The sequence below is a fragment of the Rhinolophus ferrumequinum genome, chromosome 8 (assembly GCF_004115265.2).
Source record: "Rhinolophus ferrumequinum isolate MPI-CBG mRhiFer1 chromosome 8, mRhiFer1_v1.p, whole genome shotgun sequence".
Classification (NCBI taxonomy): domain Eukaryota; kingdom Metazoa; phylum Chordata; class Mammalia; order Chiroptera; family Rhinolophidae; genus Rhinolophus; species Rhinolophus ferrumequinum.
In genome coordinates, this window is record NC_046291.1 from 90,498,446 (window position 1) to 90,520,684 (window position 22,239).

Consider the following 22,239-nt stretch of genomic DNA (forward strand, 5'->3'; position numbering starts at 1 on the left):
GCCTTCCCCTCTCCTGCTGGCCACTCAGATTGACCTATTCCCGCCTGATGTCCACTAGGAATTGAGAGCCCTCCTCTGGGCATGAATCACCTGCAACCTCAATACTGTCAGGGAAAAGGGGCTTGTGGTTGTTTCACAAACTTCCAGAATTCTAACGTCTAGACTGTTACCTGGGACAACCGGACACATTGCCATGAAGCCACCCTAGGTCAGAACTTATCTGGGGGCCAGGGAGCTGCTGTTGGTAAATTTCCCTCACAATCCCCAGCTCTAGCTGCAAAACCTTTGAGGTTAGGCTTGAGACCTGATTTCTGGAAATCGTCAGAAGTTATTCTCATTCACCTTTCATATGTGGTGAACCAGATAGATGGTCAGCAGTCTCAGAAAGGCTTCACTTGTGTGCCAGGAACCTCGTGTTCTGGCCCAAATGCTCAGGGCAGTGGCAGAGGCCTCAAGGCAAGTGTGCAGACCCTCAAAGAGTCAATGCTCATTTGGGGTTCTCTGAGGGCTGAGTTGGCAGACATGTCATCTGAGTCACTCATTTTACAGATGAGAAGACTGAGGCCCAGAGAAGGGTAGTAACTCAGATCACCTGTCCTGATCAGCAGCAGAGCAGTCAGGAACCTGGGTTCTGATTGGGGTGCCTGCACTTTCCTGCATTTCCTGAACTTCCCAAGGATAAGAATCACCCAGAGCGCTTGTTAAAAAACATTTAGCTCTCCATGTGGTTCTGTTGCTCCCTTGAAGTGAGCTCAGACTCCTACAAGATGCCCAAGCCAAGAGGCCCCAGCCTCTCCTACCCACTCCCCCGCCCCCACCCACTTCCCAGGTAGCTAGGGGGCCCCTCCAGGCACCCTGAGCACACTCACCTCCCCATTGAGGAAGCAGTAGAGGACGGCCACCACCAGGCCCTGCCAGGGAGCAGAGGGAGCAGGGGTTAGTGTAGGTGCTCCAGCACCAGCCTCCCTCACCCCCAGTTCTTTAATCGTCGGGTGCAGGCTCACTCCCCCACCACAGGAAGAGTTGCAGAGCCTTCCCACACCTCGGGGGGATTGGGACTACCTCTTCTGGGCCCCCACAGTGTCCCTGGCTGTGCTGGCAGCATCTGGCACTGACAGCTCCTCAGGGTCAGGGACAGGGTCCCAATCACATGTTCCCAGCGTCTAGCGGTGACACTATATGTGGTGTCAGTAACATTAAAGTTACGGCTGCTAACTCAGTCATGGGAAAGGCAAGTCTCCTGAATTAGTAAGGTGGGTCCATCGGGAGAAGCAGGGAGTCGTGACACCTAAAGGCAGCCCACCCCAGGAGGAGGGGTTGGGGCCAGCCCATGTACGTGAGCCCCTGGACCCTAAGGGGCTCATTTTCAAGATAAGCTGGAAGTCTGGAGATGTTTAAACATGGACAGCTATTCATGTTGAAAAACAGAAGTGTAAATGTTTGGTCAGAACAAAGCTTATACGCAGGTCCTGACCTCTGCTCATCAGACAGGTGACTGCATTTCCCTGGTCCGGGGCCTCAGGGCTACTTCGCTTTGTGTTCCTGGCATGGTGGGGGTCTGTGCCCATCAGGACCCTCCTGTTATCTTACAGGTTTCTCCTGTTTTCTGCATGGTGCCCTCTGGGATCCTGGCACGGATCTCTGCCAGGGTAGGGATTACAATCTGGGAAGCAGGATTTGAGCCTAAGAGGCCTGCACGGAACCCTGAGCTGTGAGCAGGGTCTCTGCAGTGCGGATACCACACTCACCCTCAGGGACTCTCCTTGGGCCAGCCCTTCCTTACAGGCCCTACCCTCAGGCTTCCCAGCTGCTGAGCGCCTTACCCCTGAGGCCTGGTGGCCACAGCTTGGACCTTAGGTGGCCTAACCCTCTTCCTTAGTCCCATCCAGGCCTGCCCTTAACTTACTACCTTGGAAAGGACCCCAAAGAGCAATGAGCCAGCCTGTCTATGGTGGGCTTAATATGTACGACTGCTCAGGCGTATTGGCATTTAACAAGACTCAGTGACAAAATTAGAAGAATTGGCTTTAGAATTTCAGACCTCAATAACTGCTGCCTAGAATGGGGACAGTTTGGGGGCAGTGGTTTCCAAATTTTGCTGCATGTTAGAATCACCCGGAAGCTTTGCCCAGGTTGCACTCGGTACCCCAAACCTGAATGTCTCGGGGGAGCATCAGCAGCTTTGAGAGATCCCTAGATGGTTCCAACAGACATCACTTATTAGGGAATACTGTCAGAGGGTGTGAAAGGCCGGCTTTGAAATAAAATAGCCAAATTGAAGTATAACTTGGCCTGCATAATTGTGGGTTTCTGGGCTCCAGGGGCTTCATTTAATCCTTACCAAAGACCTAGGAGATAGGTACGAGGATCCCCTTCACAGGTGAGGGAACTGTCACGAGGGTTTAGGCAGGACTGGAGCTGTGTCTGCTTGGCCCAGAGCTGCCAGCCAAGATTGTTGCCTGTCTCACTGGGCCCAGGATTGCCTGGGCCTCAAGGATCCAGGAACACATTGGCACTGTTCAGGGGAGGGCAGGAGCCCCGAGTGAGGGATAGTTAGATGTGCCCAGGTATATATATATAGGACAGGCCTCACACAGCCGGCAACTTTAAGAAACACCACACTGTTTATACAATCATTAAAAAATGAAGTATTTAAAGAACTTCAATGACGTGGAAAAATATTAATGATGGGCGTGACAGGGAATTAAACAAGCAGGATACGCATACAAAGCCACACATGATCCCAGTTACATGTGTGTGCGGGCACATCTGTGTGTCTTCCTGGATAGAAAAGAGACTTAGAAGTAAAGACACCAGCATCTTAACAGAAGTTATTTCTGGATTTTGAGAGTATGGATGAATTTTTCTCTTAACTTTGCCTTATTTTCCAAATTTCCTTCAATAAGCAAGTATTTCTATAACCAGAAAGAGCTAATACACTTTAGTTTTTAAAAATACGTGCAGTGATAACGGTATGTGGCTCTGTGTGTATTCTTCTTTAAGCCTGTCTTAGAAATACTGAAATACTTACATGCGAAAGAAAATGATGTCTTGATTGACTTAAAATGGTGGCCGATGGGATGGAGATGAAACCGGAGAGGCCGCAGGGAATGGCTTACTCGGGTTTACTATACCATTTGCTTTTGTATGTGGGAGAAATTTTCTATAATACGAATTTTAAAAATATATATATAATATAAATGTGTAACAGAAAATGATATATTTGTCTATGAACAAATGTTCTTATAAAAAAACAAAACTCTTAACAATCCTTTTTATGGTACACATTTCTGTGGAAACATTCGGAAAGTGCTTTTGGTTTTCTCTCAACAAGCCGTTTCCCCAGAGAGAAGCCAAATGGCCTTCGCTTGGGTAGCCCACAAGCCACGGCTCCAGGGGGCAGGAAGTCCTCAGCCATGCAGGGAGGCAGACCTGGGTCTCCATGGTCTCAGAGAGATCACTACCCACTTTTTCAGCTGGGTCAAAGCCTTCTGCCCATTTGGACCTGGAACCCCTAGCTACTAAAAGGGCCACAGTGAGCCCAGCCTCCCCACACGTTGCAAGAGCACTGGGCACGAAAATTTTTTGGCCCAGTGGAAAAGAATCAAGGATTGCACAAGAGGCTGGGTTCTCGGGAGGTCTGGGGCGCTGCGGGGGGCTGTGGGCAGAAGAGAGTCTCAGAGGAGGACAGAGGGGACAGCCCTGGGGTGGAGTCTGAAGGCATGGGTTAGAGCACGACTTGACTCCACTCAATAAAGTGTTCCCAAGGGATGTGTCCTCCCTGGGACCTGAGAGAGAATGACCCTGGCCACGCCCACCCTGAACAGAACTCTGGGAATGAGGGAGGCTCTGAGCCCCCACCCTGAGGCCAAGGCCAGCCTGGTGAGGAGGATTCTGCAAGATGATCAACCTTGTTGAGGGCAGGCTGGCTTCTTTAGAAAATCACACTGGGAAAAATTTATCTCAGGCCCCAAAGCCTATAATCACTAGTCTTTCCTGGGAACCAGCTTGTTTTCATCTGTGGATACTGTAAATCTTGAAACAGATTGTGCTTCTGTCTTTGCTTTGGCTACTGGGAAGCTCTAAATCAAATTTATGACCTACATCTCCTACCTTTATAGGACTTTACCAAATTTGCTTCTGTGTAAGAACCCTTTTGGCTTTATTTTCTTTTTTCACTGATCCCTCATCTACGTATTTTTTGTCCTCTACATATTTTTCCTAAAAGCGACATCACTTTATTTTTGGAAGGCGACAGCTCTGAGTAAATAAATAACCTTGTGAAGTTTGGGATTCATGTTAAGAGTCCCTTCTGTCTAAACATCTTTACTATTTTATTTTAACCTCACAACATCGTGTTGAATAAGTAGGTAAGTGACTTTTCCCCTCACTTTTTTTCTTTTCTTTTAAGTGGGTTTTTATTTTTAATAAGTTGTGGATGCACATAGTTTCAAAGAGTCAAAAGATTCTTGACCACACACACACACACACACACAGCAGCAGCAGCAGCAGCCTCCTGACACCCGCCCGCCACCCCCATTTCCTGTTCCTTAGAGGCAACTATTTGGAACTTTCTTAACTGATTCTAAATAACATGCTGATGCTGCTACTTCTGGATTTTTCAGTTTGGGGCGTTTTTATGGACTTCCCAGTATGAACATGAGGATATTATTCTTTCAAACATCCTCCCATCCCACTTGCCCCCTCCCACAATGCTCGTTTTCCTGCCCCACTTTTTGATGGCTCAGCCATGGCCCTGTTAAGAGCTGTACAATAGAGCGTCTAGGGTTACTTTTCCCATTTGTTTTCCCTGGAGTCAGTCTCTCTCTCCTTAGTTTTAGCTCCTACCCCCATTTGTCTGGTGGGGAACTTGGGTCTGGTGGTGACCCTCAGGGTAAAGTCCAGCCCCTGCTTCTCTTGGGTCTCTGCCAAATGAGGCATCTGCCTTCTCAAACCGCACTGTGGAACTCTTCCGGGAAGACGTGGCTTGCTCTCTACGGCCTCCATGTTTCTCTAAGGAAAGAGAGAACTCCTCTTTTTACCTTAAAGTCACAATCCCTGAAACTTACCTGGAATGAGCCAAGGGCCAATTCAAAAAACAGCTGGATCTCCATGGCATCATCTGGAGAGAATGCGAAGACGATATAATGGACTCCAAAGAGAGGGATCAGCAGGAGGGTGGATTTGGCCAGACGCCTGGGAACAGAGAAATGCTGCAGTCTCCCACCCCCGCCACTAGCCATGGGCTCATGGCTCCGCACACCCCATCTTTTGCCCGATTGCAAAAGGCTTTGCAGCAGTGTCCCCAAACTTTTTTGTTTTTACTTTTTATTTCAGAAAATTCCCATGTACCCATCACCCAGATACAACATTTACCAACCCATGGCCAGTCCCTAAACTTTCTGATCATGGACCCCCTACCAGTAAAAAATATCTGAATATGGACCCACCCAAGTAACTGTTTATAAATTATGTGCATATATGACTGCCACTCTAGGTCTAACATATTATCAGCAAAGACAGCATTCTTATTTGTTTTAATAATAAGTAAGGAGATATTCTTTCATTTTCTTCCCAGGTTAGCATTGCCAAATTTAGCAAATAATAATACAGGATGCCCAGTTTACTTTGAATTTCAGATAAACAATGTTTTGTGGGGGGTTTTTTGGTGTAAGTATTAAAAAACTATACATCGTTTATGAAAAATTCAAATTGAACTGGGCATCCTGTATTTTATCTGGCAACTTTATCCTGGATGCCCAGCTCCACCCTAGTTTGACGCCCACTGCTCTAAAGATATCCTGGGGATTCTGCCACCAAGTAACCCAGGCTGCTGCCAGTTTCTCACAACTCTGAGTTGTGGAGAAGGCCTCTGTCGGACACCGATTTGATTTTAATATCTGTTATGGGCTGAACTGTGTCCGCACTCAAATTAGCAAGTTGAAGCCCTAACCTGTAAGACCTCAGAATGTGACTACCGTGTTTCCCCGAATATAAGACCTAGCCAGACAATCAGCTCTAATGCATCTTTTGGAGCAAAAATTAATATAAGACCCGGTCTTACTTTACTATAATATAAGACCGGGTCTTTAATATAATATGATATGATGTGAGATAATGTAATGTAATACCGGGTCTTATACTAATTTTTGCTCCAAAAGACGCATTAGAGCAGATTGTCCGGCTAGGTCTTATTTTGGGGGAAACACGGTATATTTGCAGAGAGGGCCAATAAAGAGGTGGTGAAGTTCAAGTTATTAGGGTGGGGCCTTAGACCAATCAACTGGTGGGAGAAGACACCCACCAGGGATGCACACACAGAGAAAAGGCCACGTGAGGACACAGCCAGGAGAAGTCCATCTACAAGCCAAGCACAGAGGCCTTGTGAGAAAACAATCCTGCCGACACCTTGATCTTGGACTTCCAGACTCCAGAACTGTGAGAAAATTAATGTCTCTTGTTTAAGACACCTAGTCTGTGGTATTTTGTTACGGCAACCTTGGTGAACTCATACAGCATCTCTCTTTAACATCTTAAAGGTTTAAAGTATTTTTGGATCACATATCTCTTTGAAAATCTGATGAAAGCTAAGGTAATTCTCCCCTGAAAAATACACATACCTACACAAATTTGTCTGACTTTGGGTCCCTGAGGTCCATTGCTGACTCCCTAGCCTTGTCCCAAGGATCCTGCTGAGATGTCTTGTGGCTCCACCCCCAGGAGAGTGTCTCAGATTTCACGATGGACCCATTTCCCCTTCCCCCCATTTACACTGTAAACTCCTTGGAGCTAGGTCAAGGTTTCCCTTCTCCTCCATCTCCAGTGGTGTCTAGCACCAGTTAGGTAAACAGTAGGTGCTCAGTAAATGTGTGCTGACCGAGTGTGTTTGCTTTTCACTTACTTATAATGGTTTGCTTCATTTCCTCTTGTTTCTTGGGTTTTAAGTTTTCTCATCAGGATTCTTAGAATGTTTATAAAAAGGATGAAATTAATCTGTAAAACACAAGGCAGACGGAAGGCTACAGGGGACTTGCATTCCCTGTCCCTGGACCTGAGGGCAGAGAAGGAAGGCACTGCAAACCACACCCAGGATACACCCAAGATGGCACATCAGTGCTTTCCCACCTCACCCCACCCCTCGTCCAGGTGAAACAAACTGTCTGGAGGCCAGGGAAGCACAGCACCCATCCTAGCCCTGGGCTGCAGGACCTGTAACTTGGCTCACCTGCAGCAGGATTATTCACCCTTGGAGTGTGTTGGAACTCCCTGGGGATCTTGTTAAAATGCAGGTCTGGGTGGGCCTGAGATTCTGCATTTCTAACCAGCTCCAGGGAATGCCCAGCTCCAGGATAGTCCTTGGACTACACTTTGAGTAGCAAGGCTTTACAGAGAGGTTCTTAAAGTTTAGGGCGCAGATAGCTGGGTGCCGTCCCCACAGTGGTTACCGGTCAGTAAACCTGGGGTGGGGAATTTGCATTTGCCACAAGCTCCCAGGTGATGCTGAAGCTGCTAGTCTAGGGCACACACTTCAAGAACGGCTTCAGAGCCTTATAGAGTCACCGGGGCAACTCAACCACCAACTCCAGGAAGTCATCCTTGATTACCTCCCTTTCCTAATTCATTGTAGTTAGGAATGATGTCACTGTGTAAGAACACTTGAAATATTTGAAAGGGGCAAATACATGCATCTGTCAAACTTGAGTGTTTGTCCACTCATCTGCCAATTCCATCATTTCCTAAAGCACAGGAATGAAGTCTCCTTATTTCTTTTGGTTCCCCCTCCCCCAACCCCAGTGCCTGAACCTTAGGAAGTTGCCCACATGGCAGCACCTCTCCTCCTCTTTTCCCAGCTGGCTTCAGCACCATTTACAGAAGCAAGGATTAATGGAATCGCCCAGCTGGGCGCCTTCATTGTTCATATAAATAGCCTGGAGCCTGGGGACACTGGCCAAAAGACAGAGGATTACTGGCCTGTCTAGAACTCCTAGTCCAGTCAGTGTTGCTTCTTCTGGAACACAGCTTCTCAGCTTGCTATATATCTTGCTCTGAGCTGGTTGTGCATGGGGTAAACTAGTAAAGACTTTTTAGTTTTACTTTATATTTTATTTTTTTTGTCTTACAGTTGTATTTAGTTTAATAGGGAGCCCTTGAAGGTGAAAGAAAAAAACTCTTAAGATCCCAAGAATGAATCTTAAATGATGGAATTCTAGGCCCCGTGACAGGCTGGTAAGGAGATATTTTGCATCAGGAGTGCCCACTCGACGTCCCTCAATCACACCGGACCACAGTGCCATGACAGCAGCCTGGACATTGGAGCTGGTTGTCCTTCGGCTGGGGCTTTCCTGGGCTGGGCTGTCAGCGTCTCAGAATTACAGAAAGGAAACTGGCTTCAATGAGAAAAATATCCTCCAGTGGGAATATTATGCAGTGATAGCACATTGTTTGGTCAAATAACTTCAAATGACACAGGGCAGCTCACATCTATTGCTAAGTGAAAAGCAAACAAACAAGCTAGGATACAAAACCATCTTAAGCATTTCAAAAAACAAAAAGAATGTGTGCTCAAAGGCAGATAGGGAAAAAAAGCACATGTGTATTTACAATGTGTGTCTAGGTGCTAAATGGTGATTTATGGTTGATTGAATTCCACTTTTTATAAATACATTTTATGTCTCCCAATTTTTGTTTTTGCATGAATTCTCGCAGTTTTGAGTCAGGAAAAGGAGAAGAAAGCGGTGATGGGATGGCCACCTTCTCCCGACTGGTCACCGGAGAGGCGTGCTGCCCAGTCCGGCGCCCTCTTCCCACTCCAGCGAGGCCATGGACGGCACTTTCTGTCAACTTGTCCTGCGGCCTTGGCATCCCTCTGAGCCCTGTGCACAGCTGAGGGGCTGATTCTGTCCAGGAGACAACCCCACTGTGTCCCCCATATATCTTTTTTCCTCTGCCCCCCTTTTCTTATCCATACCCTCGGGCAGAAGCACCTGGAAACATCAAGATAAGACATGTGCACAGGCCCAAGACCACAGCCTCACTCAGCTCTCCCCAGCCATACCCACCCCCTCCCTCCGTGATCCCAGCTCAGCGATTCTGCCCAATTTAACAAGAGGATGCCTATAAAACGATCAAAACCCAAAGATCTAAACCAATGAAGGCAGAATTGAGGCCAGCGTGAAGCCAGCCTGTTTAGGGCAAGGAGCTCTGCTCACCACATTTCGGCAGCTCCTCATGGAAAAGAGCGAGTCGCGTAAGCTCTCGCCTTCTTCCTGCCCCTTCCCCACTCCCATCCACCATTCTCTCCGGGGGTGGAGCTTCCAGCTCCCCTTGCTGCTGGCCAGCCTCTGGAAGCTCTGAGGCTTATCCCTCACAAACCTGGAGGGAGGGGCGCTAGCCCTGTCTTCTCCGCCCCATAGGCCAGTCACTGTCCAGTCTCTCTCACTGGAGCCCAGCTCAGGGAAGGACAGCCACTTACCAGGATGGACAGGATCACAGGCCCTCGAATGACCCACCAGACAGATGCATTGGCGTTGATGTCCCAGCACCTATGGAGGGAAAGTAGGCATTATTAGGAGTGGGGAGCAGGGCTGACCAGAAAAGATTTGTTCCCTGAGGTGCCCTCCTATGAAGGACCCATGCTTGTGGCTGTGTGCTAGGCACCATTAGAACGGACTCCCTCCTGCTGGGAGCTCTGAGGGAGCAGCGCCCTGTCTCCACACACGTTCAGTGAGCATCGGGTGGGTGGAACCTGGTAGCCAAAAGATCCCAGATCTCAAAGCTAGCAAAGTGCCAAACTCAAGTGCCAACAGCGGCCAGGCAGCTGACGTGAGGGAGAGAAGTGGCTGGGTGACTGACACGTGACCTCAGGACCCCAGGGCCATGAGGTGAGGGTGGTACTCAGCAAGCTGGAGAGCATGTGCCTGGTCTAAGGCAAACACAACTCTTCTCCTGCTGATTTTTGCCACAAGAGAAAATGGGAAATATGGCAGAACTTTTCAGTATTTTCTGGAGAAGCTGAAAAATCCAGATTTTTTTTAAGTGAATTCACCCAGTTTAAAAAATTATTTTGAAACAATGATTTGGGGTCGATTTTGAGTGTAAGCCTCATCCGACCTAGTCCATTTCCTGGCATGGTTGTGTCATTATGCAAATATTTTGCCTCCTTCTCTGTCACACTGTCTCACTTCCTCCCTGGTTTCTTGCAAGCTTTCTTTCTGAGTGCCTGCTTGCAGAAGGCCCCCTGGGCTCACTCTGTCCACAGTGCTTCACATCTCTAGAGAACTGGATTAGACCTATTTGTCCCCAGCAGGAGTTGTTGAGGATGCTGACGCCACCCTCCAGGCCTGACTCTGCAGGACTCTGTCACACCCAGGTGTAGGGAGGAGCAGAGGAGGGCGATCCCAGGAGCAGAGGAAAGGCTCTTAGAGCTTCCTCTCTGGGCAGCACCTGCCTGGAGTTTCACAGCTCTTGCCTGGCACCTGACCTAACCAGTGCTGCTAGGGCAGGCAAGAAGGGAGAGAGGCCCGGGAGGGTGCAGATGCACTGCCCCTCTGCAAACTCACACCCGGGGAGAGCGGGGCACTCGGCAGCCTGGCACAGAGAACTCTCCTGTGACCTCTCCTAGACAGCGCCAAAGCAGTGTCCGCCCTGTTTGAAGAACTGGACAATATAAAATACACTCTTGTCACCTCTCCTTCCAACAGCTTACCCAACATCTTCCACAAAGTGTCTGGTGATAGCCCACGAAGCAACGAAAATAGCTGGGGAACCTGAGGATTAAAAAGAAAGAAAGGCGCAGAAGAGAGAGGACTCAATTTTTAATAAAAGCAGGTACCCCAGCCCAGGTCAAGACAAGCAGGTACCCCAGCCCAGGTAGGGAGCAGGTGCCATGGGAACCCCCTTTTAAATAAAGCATGTGTAGCCTCATGCTTCAAAAGTGCCAGGGGTGTCCTGGGAACTGAGGCAGGATCAGACGGATCCTGAAGGCCACTAGGGGTTTGGGGTCTCCTAGGAGCCCGCGTGAGACTCTGGGGGACCTCTGCAGAGGAGAGAGGGGATGAACTGATGTCTACACTTGTGCTGTCCAGCACAGCGGCCACTCGCCACACGTGTCTGTTGTACGTGATGTGTGGCTGGTCCCAACGGAGATGTGCTGTAAGGGCAAGACAGGCGCCAGATTTGGAAGATTTCGTGCAAATAAAAGAATGCAAAATATGTTATTAACAATTTCTATATTAATGATCTGTTGAAATGATACTATTTTGGTTATATTGAGTTAAAGAAAATATACGATTGAAATTAAGTTCTCCTGTTTCTTTTTACTGTGTTTACTGTGGCGACTAGAAAATTGAAGTTTACAGGTGTGGCTCAGATTCTATTTCTAAAGGACATGCTTTTCTATATGGTGAATGATAAAAGAGCCCCAACCCTGGGCTGCTCAGTTTTCAGATCTCTAGCAGCCAGATTTCTACCCTTGCTCCAGCCGTCTACTCTCCACTCTAGGAAGGAGATTAAAGGACTCTTCCCTGGAGGAACCAAACAGCCCCAGACAAAGGCCTATACATAGCAATGCTGGGGATCCTCCAACACAGCGGCCACTTCCCAGTCCAGTCTCCCTTGAGACACATGCCCCACACACAGGGCTTTCAGTCTCTCTGAGTGACAGGCTTAAATACAACAGTCAAGGCCACTGACACCTGAGGAAAGCTGACTACGTAAAAGACAAGCACCAAAACAATCAGGAAAAGGAACTCAGAGGAAACAGACCATACAGGCTGCGGGAGCTTGAACAAAACAACTCTAAGGAATATCATCAGAGAGATAAAAGATTACATTTGCAAGACACAAACAGGATGCTGAAAACAGGGAGCATTTAGAGAACAAGGAAGAAGACGTAGCCGGTTAATATAAGATAACCAAGATGAAAACAATTCCATAGATGGGTTAGAAGATAATAACTGGGAATCACCCAGAAAGCAGGGCACAAAGAGTGGAATGAAAAGTAGAAAGAAAAAATGGGAAAATTAGAGGTCAATTCCAGGATGTGCACTATCTGATTAAAAGTTTCAGAAAGAGGAAAATAACCAGAAGGCGAGGGAGGGGGGAGAAATGATCAAATAGATAATGTAAGAATATTGTCCAAGAAAAGAAGGATGTGAGTTTCCAAATGAAAGGGCTACCAGAGGCCAGCAAAAAGGATGAAAACAGACTTGCTTGGGGACACATCGCTATGACATTTTAAAACACAGGGTGGGAGGCCAGTTAGCTCAGTTGGTTAGAGCGTGGTGCTGATAACACCAAGGTTGCTGGTTCAATCCCAGCATGGGCCACTGTGAGCTGCGCCCTCCTTAAAAAAATAAAATAAATAAAGTCAAATAAAACACAGGGGACAGAGAGAACACCCTGCAGTTTTATAGAGAGAGAGAGTAAAAAGGCTCTAGAAACAGAATTACATAGCATGTCCTATAAGACCAGATGCCAAAACAGAAGGCCTTGGAAATTCTGGGGTAAAATGATTTTTCAACCTAATTGCTACGTCTAGCAAAACTGCAAATTAGGTGTGAAAATTGAACAAAGGTATTTTCAGATACGCAATGCAAAAAAATGTATCTTCCTAGCACTGTTTGTTGGATAACGGAAGGTGAGCTGCAACACTAGGGAGTAAGCCAAAGACAGAGAGACAAGAAATAAAGGAATAGGATTTGTGGAAGAAAAGGAAGGAAATTCTCAGCATGAAGATTAAGGGAATTGAGCAAGTCTAGAGAACAACCAGACCAAATAGAACAGGAAGGCAGAAGACTCTACAAAGAACACCGGTGAAGTTAAAAAGAAATAGCAACCCAAAATGGAGTCACTTTTGCTAAGGCCTATCAAGACTTAATTTCAAACCTAATTGCGGTTTCAGCCTCTCCCAGGAGTTGGGTTTTAAACCAGTCAGCCTGGAATTCCCTGGTCAGCACTAGTGAGGTAATCTCCTGATAAGATCCCCTGCCTTCCCCTAAGGGAAGGTGAACTTGCCTGAAATAATCCATTCTTTTAACTTTCTTGCCCACCCTCTTTCTGCCTATAAAAGCTTCCATTTTGAATAACTTAATAAAGCCAATTAGATATTCAAATTTACTCCATTGAATTTTGTTCTTTAACAGTGAGTATATTTGGTTGCATAGTATGCCCCTGGAATTCATGTCTACCCAGAACCTTAGAATGTGACCTTATTTGGAAATAGGGTCTTTGCAGGTGCAATTAAAATGAAGTCATACTTATAGGAATGCCAGTCCTATCGGGACCTAATCCAATATGACTGGCATCCTTATAAGAAGGCCAAGAAAAACACAGAGAGGAGACATAGAGGGACAAAAGCTATGTAAAGAGAGAGGCAGACATTGGGGTGATGCAGCTATTAGCCAAAGCACGCCAAGGATTGCCAACAACCACCAGAAGCTAGGAGAGAGGCATGGAAAATATTGTCCCTGAACGATCACAGAAGGAACCAACCCGGTAGAAACCTTGGTTTTGAAATTCTGGCCTCCAGAATTGAGAGAATAAATATCTGCTGTTGTAAGCCAACAAGTTTGTGGCAATTTGTTACAACAGCGCTAGGAAACTAATATAGCAGGAAAACAAACAAAAAAAAATAGCAACTAATAGATGCCGTGTTGTGTTGGATGATTTGGAAAATAGCATTGGAGGGTTTTTCGGTTTTGTTGGAAAATTTGGGAAAACTAATGACAGCAACATAAAACAAATAAGTAAATTTTAAATGATTCCATGAAAAATAAAAGGTTAAATATTGGAAAATCACTGTGCATCACTTGGCTCATTAATAAACAATATTTACATAGTGATAATGCTTGAACATGATTTAACCAAAAACTGTGAAAAACTCTAATGGGAGGAAGGAGGTGGTGGATGAAGAATTTTATATCCTTATTCTCCATCATCAGGAGTCAACAAATAATGCCACAAATGGATAAATCAAGAAATAGTAGAACATGGTTTAGAAATATTAGAGTACATTTTAGGAGGAACAGCTATAGAGTTGAAGGGCATGATCTCTGGGGAGCAGAAGTGGGGACAGGAGACTTTTTTTTTCCCAAAGAAGACCCTTTACTGAGACCTATTTAAAACACTTTATCCTTGATTCAAATAAACTTTATCAGTTGACTGACTGGAGACTGAGCGAGGTAAAGGCCTCTCAGTGGCAAAAATACTCCCAGTCACCAACGACATCAAACTAGATTCTAACTAATGCGAGTGTGAATGTACTCAGGGTCTCTGTCCCGTCTTCTTCAGAGTTCGATTGAGCACCTCAAACGTGTGAATCTGCCGGATGAAGAAATCCCCATAGCACCTGGCAGTGTTGGTGTCTGCAAGGCGGATCATGTCCTTATCGATGCAGAAGTCCACCTCAGAGGCAGACTGGAATTCGCCGTCCAGGGCGGAGATGCCGCTGGTCCACACCAGGTTCTTCATTTTGTGTTTGAAATGAAGGAGCTGGATCCGGAACTCCTGCTCTGTGAGGTCCAGGAAGCCGGCCAGCTTGGCCACGGGCATGGTGGTGGAGAGCTGCAGGAAGCTGCGGATGGTCAAGAGCCAGGCCTGCTGCTGGACCTCATCAGAAAACACCTTGAACAAGAAGCGCTGAAAGAAGGGCTCCAAGCGGTAGTTGGGGTGCACATTGTCATAGCTGGGTGCTACAGGAGACAGGAACTTAGGGCAGCGAGAGCTGCACAGCTCCTCGTAGACCTGCGGGTCACCCTTCTGCATGTGCAGCATCTTGTCCCCCTACTTCTGCAGCTGCAGGTGAACGCTGTCATAGGTCCCCATGGGGTCCATGGTGAGGGCGATGGCCAGCAGGGCACGCATCTGCTCGTTCTACTTGTTAATCATCTCATATTTGTAGGTGGTCCTCTGGAACATGCTCTCGGTCCTCTGGGTGTACAGGAGGATGTTGGCAAAGACCCAGAAGGCATCCTGGTAGTGATGCATCATTTAATGTGCAAAACCAACATAACCGTGTGTGGTGACCTGGCACTCGGGTACACGGGAGGACATGCTCTTCTTGTTCAGTTTGATATTCTCCAGCACCTTGATGGCCTGGTAGTAATCTCCCAACAGAGAGTGCACACACAGAAGTCCCAGCAGGGTGAAGTAGCCAAGCATCTTGTACAGAGAATGAAGGACATTGAGGACACTGTGAATGTTCCAGATTTTGGGATAGGAACGAACGAAGTCAATCTCTTCTTCTTGGCGGTCTTACAGCGGTACTGGCTAAATGACTGACACTGATAGATGAACTCATCGATGACATCCCAGAGCCACTGGTTGGGTAGTTCAAGGGGAGCAGGACCACCAGCATTAGAATGTAGTTGAAGAGATTGTAGTCGTTGTCATAAGATTCAAACCTCTGCTCCAAGGAAGGTCCCCCACTGACTTTGGCACGTATGTGTCTACAGTACAATTCTTTGTACAAAATCAGGAAGACAGCACCATGACCAACCTGTGGAGCGATGGCTTCAGCCGCAGGCCAAGGTGTATTCTTGAAGAATCTTTCTGTCAGCTTCATCCAGCTGTTCTCATAGATGTCCTGGATCTCATAGACTTTCTGGTCAGTGACATCACTGGAGACTCGACTGGCCTGCAGCTCATACACCTTCTGGTCAATCAAACCTGAGACGGTTTTGTGAAAATACTGGATGAAGTTTTTGATCACTTTGGGGGTCACCCGATAGGCCTGCTGTTCGTACTGATATTTATAGGCCAGATCCTGCTTTGGATCTCCTGTGTGCATATCAGAGTCGCCCGGTAAGCATAGGGACCGTAAGCAGTCTCAGACTCGTAATCATCAGCGGGGTAAGACGTGGCTGCGGCCCCCGCGAAAACCGCCAAAGAGGTTCTCTTTTTAAATTATAAGCCCTGTAATCCTATTTAACTCTTTAAACCAAGTACATGCATGATTTGATAAAAATAACAATTAAAAAAAAAAATTCCCTGCCTCAAGTTTGGGGGCTCTGGGTAAAAAACATGGGTTCTGAGGAGCACCTGTTCATTGTCTGCCATCTTTAACAGAGAGTTGGTGGGAAAGCACAAAATCGATAATAGCATGAGTCAGGGCCCTCAGTGCGGTCCCTGGGCCAGCAATATCAGGGTCATTTGTTAGAAATGCAGACTCTCAGGCTCTACCCCGGCCCACTCACTCAGCGACTCCGGGGGTGGGCCCAGCCAGCTGGGTTTGACACTGTGAGGGAGAAAGACGTTTTACTCTACCTTTCTTTGTTCTTCTGGCTGGTCTAATAATCAAATCAAAGAGTCAGGTTAACAAGAGAAAATACCAAAATTAATTACATACTCACAGAAACCCCGCACACACGAGAGAGTCAGAGACACCACATACAGGAGAGGCTCAGCAACAGAAAGGGAAAATGAGGTGCGCACAACATTTTGAGCTCGGAATGAGGTAAAGTTCCTTGAGGCTTCAAGGGGAGGAAGGTCTTTTGCAGGAAGATAAGAAGAGCAGGTGTTAGGTAATTAGAAGTTTTCCCTGCCCTACAGACAGGCCAGAAAAAGTTATTTCTGATAATAACTCTTATTATGGGCAAGTCCTCAAAGTTAAATTCTTTAAGGGAGAGGTAAAAATTTCTTGTGAGGCCACAGGGTCTCAACTGCCTTAAGCTCAAAATAATCCACATGCCAAAGTGGCACATCTTGGGGACACCTCTTATGAACCCCTTCAACACACCCGCCACGTTATTCTGATGCCGGCTCCAGCTGGGGAACCACCAGCTGAAGTTCACTGGTGAGTGGGAGCTCGGTTCATCCCCAGGAAAGCCAGAGGTGTCACCCTTTTCTGAGCCCAGACCGACACCCCAGCCACCTTGTAAAAGCTTTGGATAAGTATTAAAAACCTTAAAAGTATTCATTCCTTTTGATCCAGTGATCCCAATTCTAGGATTCTATGTTATTCCTACAGTAAGCTCTGCCCATAAAAAGCATTCATCACTATGTTATTCATAATAGTGAAAAATTAGAAACAACTTAAATATCTAAATAATAGGCATTTGTTTAACTGCATCCACAGAGTAATTAAAAATGTTTATGGAAAAGTTGAAAGAACCCAGAGTATGTTTGTGTGTTAATAGAAAGAAGCAAGATTCAAAATTCTCCATACAGAATGACCACAACTAAGTGGGGAAAACTGTGAGTAGGAAAAAGAAGTCTGGACAGAAACCCCAGAAAATATTCAATAGATGGGACTAGAGTAATTTTTTTTCTACTTAGAAAATTTTTTTGTGTGAAAGTTTTACGGTGGACACAATACTTAAGCAACCTATCTCTGTGGAAACAAGTTGAGTACAAATTGAAGAGGGGCCATTGCTTTTGCAGGAGAAAGGCTTCTCCCAGTTGGAGACCTTTAGACTTTCCTGAGCCCCTTCATGGTCTCTCTGGGGCTGTGTAGGCCAAGAGGCCCGGAGGAGAGGAACGCACTGTTTCATGTGCTCTTCTCTCCCTAGGCCTGCATGTAGTAGATGCTTAATATTTGCAAAAGAGGGGAAGGTTCTCATTATCTCATTGAAACGTCCTAAAATCCTGTGACAGAGACTTCACAATGCAATTTTGTCTCCCCGCTAGACGACAAACCCTTCAAGTGATGGAACTGGTTTTGTTTTCGTAATCCTTATAAACCCCTCTGAGTACAAAGAAGTGCCCGAAGAAAGTTGAATAAATTATGACCCTCATATAGATGATAAAAGTGTCCAAGTTCATATAGTGAAATCCTGGCAGATGTGGGAGTCCAGGCTCAGTGAGTTGGGCTCCAAGCTGGGTGATTTTTGGCAGAGTCGGCTACATATGGCAAGTCCCTGGTCCCCTGGCACTCTGGGACTACTGACCTTTGCATAGCTCCAGAGATCTGCAAAGCCCTGCAGCTCCTTGGCCTGGGGTCATGTGCTAATCAGGCTGCCCAAGGTCAGAAGCAGGAGGGCTCAGTGAGCGTTGCCAGGTCAGGTGACTTCCCTGAAGGTCTGATGAGGACATAGGGCCCTTACACATAGGATTTAGACAAGCAGAAGAAGAGGGGAGGGCATTCCTGACAGGCGCACTTCTTAACGAAAAGCACCAAGAAGAAAGTAGTAGGTTGGTGCAAAATTAATTGCGATTTTTGCAATGATTTTTAACCTTTTAAACCTCAATGACTTTTGCACCAACCTAATACATGAAGCCAATGGCTGGTACACACTTCTGTCCCTGTAAGCCTGTGAATCACCCCCAGGAAGCTAGCTCTCTGCCCAGAACGCAGTGGGTGACTTACATATGTCTGCCTATCAAATGAACAATTGATGAATGGATAGTGAATGGATAGATGGGTAGATGGACAAATGGATGGACGAATGGACAAATGGATGGATGAATAAACGGATGTTTGCTCCTTGTGGAAGAGGAGGTAAGGGACTTTGGAAGGAAGCCTTGGATCTGCCCTTGTCTATAGTGTGAGTTGAGTATATTATGTCAAATCTCTGAGCCAAGGTAATTCTGAGAGGGTTCTGAAGGTTGTTGTGATGATAAAATAATGCATGTAAAGTGCTGAGCTCAATGTCTGGCACCTAGTAAGTGCTCAGGAAACAGGAGTTGATATTATTCTCATTGCCCAGAAAGGAACAGGGAAAGAGATATAAGGGGGCCTGCAGTTGGATGTGTTGCTACTATTTCCCTTGCCTCCTAGAAACTGAACCCTGCTTTCCTTTGGGAAGCCATGTGGTTTGAGTAGCTTCCGCCAGTCGGTGTATACCATTCCCTCAGGCCTCTGTGATTGGTTCAAGAAGGTGTATGAGACTCAAGCTGGTCCAATCAGAGTGAACCTCAGATTATTTGCTGGGCCACAACCTGCGTCCCATTGGATACACCGAGAAAGCCAGCAGCCCGGAAGCTGCTGGCAGGTACATTGGGAGCCCCAGCAGAAGGCAAAATAGAAGGATGGAAAGAAACATGGAGCTGCTGGATTCGGCCTCCTCTGAAGTTGGCAATCCCTGGGCTTTGCAGTTATACGAAGCAGTTAATTTCTTTTATGTTTAAAGCCCATCTAAGCCAGATTTCCTGATACCTACAGTCAAAAGCATCCTAACTAATCCAGAAAGGAAGCAAAAACGAAGACAAATAAATGGAACGTCTAAGGAAGATGAGGCAACAAATGTTGGGTGGTATTGAATCATAAAAAAAAGGCTTTGGATACCAGAAATTAGGGCGAAATGTTAGCTATTATTTCCTGCTTGACGGATAAATAAACTGAGGCCAGACAGTTAAACATCAAGTAACTTCCTAAAATTACACAAGTTAACTAACTTTAAGTGTGGGGCTAGTCTAGAAACGAAATCCTTTGCACTTGGCGCCCTCTCCCACATACCCCTCAGCCACCATCCCCATGGAGAAACGTACCCCATCCGAAGGCAATGCACCCCTGCAGGCACTTCCTTTCTGAGAAGAAGGAGATGACGAGGAGTGTGTGAAGGTAGAGGCCTTCCACCAGCAGCCAGGCGTAGTTGGCCAAGATGCAGTACTGGAAGAAGACCATGACCAGCTTACAGCCCACCTGGACAAAGAGAGGCAGGTGAGCCCCAGGATGGGGGACCGTGGGCTTCCCTCTGGTGGCGAGCCCCAAAGGAAGTGGCAGGGTGTGGTAGGGGTGAGGGGCTAGGCCATAGAGTGAGACTTTGGGGCTCCTGGCCAACCCCTGTGGTCTTCCACTTTCAAGAGACTATGTCCACAGAGTTCTCTGGAAAGTGGAAGTCCACAGGCCAGCCGGCTCGATCAAGATGGTTAATGGGTCATAGCAGAAGCAGGAACTGCATTCAAATTCAGGAACTGTCTGCCAGTTGTAAAATTGTGTCAGATGCCCAACTCCTAACTCCCTCATTTTTCAGATGAGGAAACTGAGGCCTAGAGAAGAGACGGGATACCTGAGCAAAGGGTGAAAATGCTTTCCAGGCTCAGTCTCCTGGAAAGAGATGAAGAAGGGACATAGCAACTATGTTAGGAGGCAACATTGATTATAGCAAAAATGGCCAATGACTGGTTCACTGCATGTGGACTGGAGACCTTTATGCCTGAGGAGGATGCCACAGTGTTGACCTTGCCGATGCAGTGACTCTTACAACAGGCACGTCCCTTGCAGGAATCCCTGGAAGCTATGCCTGAGAGATTGTGGGGCGTCTATGCCAGCACAGCTCCCATACTTGCGCCATGAGGGTCCTCTTTCCTTTCACTGAGCTGTCCCCTGGGGAAAGGACAGCTCCTGGGATGGCCTGAGGGCTTTTGCATGGACAGCTATGAGGTCAATCCACAGAGGAGGAGTGCCCACTGCTGCCCTCTGGTCAGCTGTGGTTCCCACCCTCTGGCCTCCCAGAGACTCTGATTCCAGGCATGGTCCATGGTTGGCTTGCAAGTCTGATGTTAATAGAATCCAAGAAGGTCCCTGCTGGGCACAGCTGGACTTCTCCACCTCTGGTCATGATGGGGTGGCGCCTGAATTTCAGTCTCCTGACTGCCAGTCTGGTATGCTATTTTATCCTGGAGATCTCCCTGAGAGTCATGGTCCCTACTTCAGGGACCTCTCAGTTTGAGTCAGAACACACACACACACACACACACACACACCAAAAAAGCTATAAACAACACAAACTTAATAGATCTGTAAGGAATTACAGATGTGAGCGGTGGAAAGTGGCAGACAGGGTGGCCGAACCGATGTCAATTTCCAGTCCTCTCCCTCACTTGCCTTTGCTTTTGTAGACTACGATAGTAAAACACTCAATCTCCCAGCTTCCTTTGCAGTTAGGTGTGGTGTCATGACCCAGTTCTCCCTCGTGAGAGGTAGGTAGGAATCTTAGGGAGGGTGTTCTTTCCCAAATGAAAAGGCAAAGTCTCCCAAAGAGAAAAAAGTGTTTAACCTTCGCCTTTGCTCCTTGTCTGGAATGTGGGACTGAGGCGTGGGGTTGCAGCAGCCATATTGCAAACGTGGTATAAAGCATGGGATCAAGAATGGCAGAGCAGAAAGAGGGAACATGACTGTGTTCTTCACGGAGTCATGGAACCACTGTGCCACCTCTCGACTGCCCATCTGTGGACGGCTTATGTGGGACACACGCCCATCTGTTTAAGCCGCTGATGTGCAGTTTTCTGTTATGTGCACGAAAAAGCATTCCCAACTGACACAAAGTAATATCGCAATGAATTCAGACTCATCTGGGCATTCAGAAGGAAGAAAGGGTTAGATTTTTAAAAATGTGATTGTTTTACTACAGCGCTGTGTGTGCAGACATAAAGGTATATGCTCACCCTTTTCTTTCTATAATCAACCACAACCCTCTCTAGACTTGGTCATCTGTCTACAGCTGGGGTTTGGCAAGAGGAGAGAAAAGAAGAGCCTTGCTATGTATCGAAACCCCACAGTGGCTAATCCACTCCTGGACACTGGGAGTTAAGCAGCAGCCGCCGCGGGCTTCCCAACAAACTGACATCACCTATGCCCCAGACTGTGCATGTGGGGACATGGGACCCTCCCTGAACCTCCTGGCCCAGCCTCAGCACTTGTTCCTTTACCTGAGGTATTAAGTGCAGCCTCAGCAGGGACTTCAGGGAAAGACACCCTCCCCACAGTTAGGCCAGGGAAGGCAGGCAGGCCTAACTACAGCCTGGGGCATGCAGGCACGTTACCCTGTGGGTATCACACTGGAAGCCATCGTCTGAGGAGAAGAGTACAGCATCCTTGATGAAGATGGATAGGGCACGCAGGATGAAGGACACAAACAGGTGCATGTGGATGTAGTTTCGGGTGCAGTGGAGCCTCCTGGAGGGAGAGAAAGCAGAGCCATTGGGGCCAGCCATGGGAGGGGCTAGGGCTCACCACGCCAGCCCCTCCCCCAATGAACAGGGGAAACCCAGGCCCTGGGCATCAGCTCTTTCCAGGGGATACATCTATATCTCTCTATTAGCAGAACCTAATGAGAATCCACGCCCCCACGTGCCCAGTCCACTCTGTCTTATGGTGTAATTAAAAAAAAAAAAGTATAGGGCAACATTATATTCTGACCTACTGCCCTCTCCAGCTCCCAGAATTGTTAGAGGGGTGGGGGTGCCAGAGGAGAGCAACTAGAATGGGGGTGGGCAAGCGACATAGGAAGTACACAGTCTGCAGGGAGAAATCAGATCCAGGCTCTGCACCTTATTAGTTACATCGCCCTGAGCAAGCCT

At 47.2% G+C, this 22,239-nt stretch overlaps 1 protein-coding gene, 1 non-coding gene and 1 pseudogene across 3 annotated transcripts in view; 1 reads left to right on the top strand and 2 right to left on the bottom strand.

The window, feature by feature from the left end:
* Nucleotides 1-22,239, bottom strand: part of SCTR (secretin receptor) — a 76,662-nt gene that overhangs the window by 1,553 nt on the left and 52,870 nt on the right. Inside the window, exons 6-12 of the mRNA XM_033111818.1 lie at nucleotides 21,703-21,835; nucleotides 19,426-19,579; nucleotides 10,706-10,766; nucleotides 9,473-9,542; nucleotides 6,902-6,993; nucleotides 5,070-5,196; nucleotides 870-911 (exon numbers count right to left, since the gene is read on the bottom strand). Of these exons, the coding sequence (XP_032967709.1) occupies nucleotides 870-911; nucleotides 5,070-5,196; nucleotides 6,902-6,993; nucleotides 9,473-9,542; nucleotides 10,706-10,766; nucleotides 19,426-19,579; nucleotides 21,703-21,835 (679 nt within the window). The remainder of the gene's footprint in view (nucleotides 1-869; nucleotides 912-5,069; nucleotides 5,197-6,901; nucleotides 6,994-9,472; nucleotides 9,543-10,705; nucleotides 10,767-19,425; nucleotides 19,580-21,702; nucleotides 21,836-22,239) is intronic.
* On the top strand, nucleotides 12,253-12,326 carry TRNAI-GAU (transfer RNA isoleucine (anticodon GAU)). The gene has a single exon. It is a non-coding gene; the product is annotated as a tRNA-Ile (tRNA).
* LOC117025720 (eukaryotic translation initiation factor 3 subunit L-like) lies at nucleotides 14,263-15,645 on the bottom strand (annotated as a pseudogene). The gene is made up of 2 exons (XR_004423648.1): nucleotides 15,568-15,645; nucleotides 14,263-15,496 (listed from the first exon to the last, which is right to left on the bottom strand). The product of XR_004423648.1 is annotated as a eukaryotic translation initiation factor 3 subunit L-like (transcript).